The following is a 3,468-nucleotide window of genomic DNA, read 5'->3' on the forward strand; positions in this document are numbered from 1 at the left end:
TTATGAACGTATCCAAGACTTGACTCGAATGCAACTAATTCGCTATTTTTTTGTTTCCAAACGAAGTCCAACACCACACATCTCACTTTGCTGTATACGTCGAGCTGTTTATTATTTGCACCACATTATCACCCACATATCTGCTGTGTGTTTCATCGCCTCCATGAACAAATGCGCTGCTGAAAGCTGCCAGCAACCTGAGCCTCCGCGCAACTTTACGCACAATCGGCGCTAAAAATAACCTTAACCTGGGGTTTGTGATTTCATCTCTTAAAATCCGCGTCTGTGGGGTGGACAAAAACACAGCACGATTTAACTACTTTGAATAAAATAAACTGTATTGTTGCTTAGGCAAAAAGTACTGTCTTTCTTAAAAATAATATTTTGTGTTCGATAATATATTGGAAAACTCGCCAAATGCGCAAATATAAACAGGAGTTACATTATTTAAACTGCACAGATGGCTGAAGATATAATCTGGATTATAATTTAAACCAGAGATTGACCAAACAAATGTAACTAACAAGATTTTTTTTACATATTATCGGCGGGTGGGGAAATGGAATAAAAAATGTGTGGGTTTTTACGCATGCGTGCGTGTGTGCTCTGCAACATATTCTAAACCTGATATCGCTAGTGTGGTTTTCAAAGCAGCAACCTTGAGTTTTCTCATATTACTTTGGTGTTTTATTTATTGCCAGCAAATAAAAGACACGCTGGCCCACACCAATGCAAGGCCACAGGGAATTCGTGACGCACGCACAGATTTTCTGCATTCTGCAGGTCCCTTTGCATTTAAATAAGAATGGCAAGAAAGAAAATTGTGCATTCTCGTTGCCTGTCACCTCACTGGTTGCACATTATTTGACCAGCAGACATTAGACATCAAACAAGCCGAGGAGGGCAGGTTAAAAGGAGCGGCTGTGCTCCTATTTGTGCACTAAACCCCAAACAAGAATAGACAAACACCTTAGGAGCAGGAAAAGACGCCAACAGCTCTCAGGCTGTAAACCTAAATCATGGTGTCTTTTTCACCCTGCAGTTTACCGCAGGGGCTATTCGCTTTTCTTCTTCTTCTTCTGCAGATAACAGCCTGTCTGGAGGATCTAAATATCGCCATAAAGCCCTTCCCTCCCTTTTGTTTTGAGCCTCCATGGCGCAGCGGCAGCATCCGGTTGTCACTGCCCGCGGAGGTCGCTGTTGCCCCATTCACCTTCCCCTTCCCCTCCACTGCAGTGGTCGTAACCGAGGCCTTGTCTGGCGTGTCTGCGTCACTACTATACACGGAAAAATACACTCCCCACTTCTTCTTTTTCTTTGTAACCCCCCCATACAACTCCAAGTACACGTCTAGCACTGCGCCTGAGCTCTGGTCGGCTGCGTATCCAGCGCACAAAACATATTTTGAGGCAACAAAAGAAGCAATAAAGGAATCTGAAGAAAGCTGATTGAGCACAGAGACATGCAGCCACTCACCCCTCCCTGTTTTATTACCTAGAGAGAGAGAGGGAGGTTAGTAACGTGCGTCCAAACACCTATTTTCAAACAAATCTCAACATCCCCGTGTCTCTGGGTCGCTTTGGTCTCGATGGTTGGAACTGGGGCAATTAAGACAGTTTCATGTTGCAGAGTTAGAAATGCACCCCAACAACATGAAACTACCTAAACCACACGACAGTCGATCCAGGGAAAGGAGGGAGGGGGGATTCGGGGGGCCCTCTAGTGAGAAACACAAACCAGCCAAATCCTAACGCGCCGTGGTCGCTTCCGTTCTCGTGTGTCCAAAGAATGACAGGATGGATGACAAGTCGCCTTTTTACGCACGACGGTGAAAACCGCTGCAACAAAGGCGCAAAGAAAAAAAATGTATGAACAGATACACAAAGATGGCTGGACTCACCAGATCCTCGGGGTGTGAGTGTTTTCCAGGCTGCAGCAGAAAGCGTGTTATCCACATGGTGAGCGGGTTTGAGCAGTTCACATTTCTAAGCTGTGAGCCGGGCCTCCTCTCCGTCCGAAAGGCGCACTCACGACTGAAGCTGCTGCTTCGAGGAGAGGGAGAAACCTCATATAGCAGCCAGTCATAAAACTCTACAATAGCCGGCTGGGCATGCAGCAGGACGGCTTATAGCCTTAATATCTTAATTATTTCCGACCAGTCAGTGCGTGAGGCTTCATACAAAGGCTGATGTTTCAGACAAACAGGATGTGGACCTCATGGGAACATATTTTGAGCTTTATTTCCAACAGCGAGCCGTGTTTAAATAAATGATGGCACAAAAATAAAAGAAAATACAGGCAGCTACTCTTCAGTGCGAGCTGATAATTTATTAGGCATTACACAAAAACACAATATTTATATTTATATATATACAGAGAAATATACATTCAAATAATCCTCCTTCACTGCACGCTTCTTGTTTTCCCTGTGCGTGACGAAAATTACAAATTATAAGTTTCTCCATTAGATTAGCTCCCAATAAATGTTGGACTACTTTTTTCTTTTTTTAATTTGAGGTGTTGTGTTCAGATTTGGAGAACACTCTGTGTCCTGCGGAGCAAATTAACATTTGGCTAAATTTAGACAGATTGGAGTATTTTGAGACACCTCGAGTGTGTATGTGTATGTGTGTGTGTGTGTGTGTGTGTGTGTGTGTGTGTGTGGTAGAGAAAGTGTGTGTGTTGTTGTTGGACTGCACTGATTTAACGACACCATCCAGTCATACAAGAGATGTAACCACACTACAGGAACACGACATCTGAAAACAGAACATGGAGTCAGTTTCTTAGATTCTCTCTGGAGATGCGCCATGACGCGCGTCTGGAAATGGAAAAAAAAAGGTCACTGCACCTCACGGTGAGTGCAGAGAAAATGGTGAGGATGGGAGGGGTGGACAGAAAGGTGGGTGTCGACAATTACACCCATTCTTTCTTTAATTATCATTCTTGTTTCTTCACATGTTCTTTGTGCTCAATCACGAAAATCCGTAGTTGGACGTGAGCTCCCGGATCCTGTTCTCCCTCGTCATTTTCTTCAGTTTCATCCTGCGGTTCTGGAACCAGATCTTAACCTGTCTGTCCGTCAGGTGCACGCTCTTACTGATCTCTAGGCGGCGCTCTCGGGTCAGGTACATGTTGAAGAGGAACTCCTTCTCCAGCTCCAGTGTCTGGTGCTTGGTGTAGGGACAGCGTTTCTTTCGGCCGCTTTTTGCCGTCAGCCAGTTGGCCGTGTTTTCACTTTTTGTGTCTCCTGAAAAAATGTCAGACACATGGGGGGGGGGGGGGGGGGGGGTGGGGAGGAGACGGGGGGGGGGGGGGGGGGTGGGGGGGGGGGGTGGGGGGGGGGTTACGCAGTGCAACATGAGGGGATGGGATGTGAGAGGAGACAAATGAAGACAAGGAGCAGCAAACAACGTGTACGTTATAGTGGAGATAGCAGGAAACCCTTGGACAAACATAGTTTTGTTA

At 45.7% G+C, this 3,468-nt stretch overlaps 1 protein-coding gene across 1 annotated transcript; it reads right to left on the minus strand.

Moving 5' to 3' along the window:
• Positions 1-2,925: 2,925 nt before the first annotated feature.
• Positions 2,926-3,250, minus strand: LOC119429580 (homeobox protein Hox-A10; the record flags this gene model as incomplete). Its single annotated transcript, XM_037697182.1, has 1 exon — positions 2,926-3,250. A coding segment is annotated over one exon (275 nt), but the record flags the coding sequence as incomplete, so codon positions are not given.
• Between the last annotated feature and the right edge of the window lie 218 nt (positions 3,251-3,468).

This window comes from Nematolebias whitei, unplaced genomic scaffold (assembly GCF_014905685.2).
Source record: "Nematolebias whitei isolate Nwh7 unplaced genomic scaffold, NemWhi1 Nwh_scaf_3174, whole genome shotgun sequence".
Lineage (NCBI taxonomy): Eukaryota > Metazoa > Chordata > Actinopteri > Cyprinodontiformes > Rivulidae > Nematolebias > Nematolebias whitei.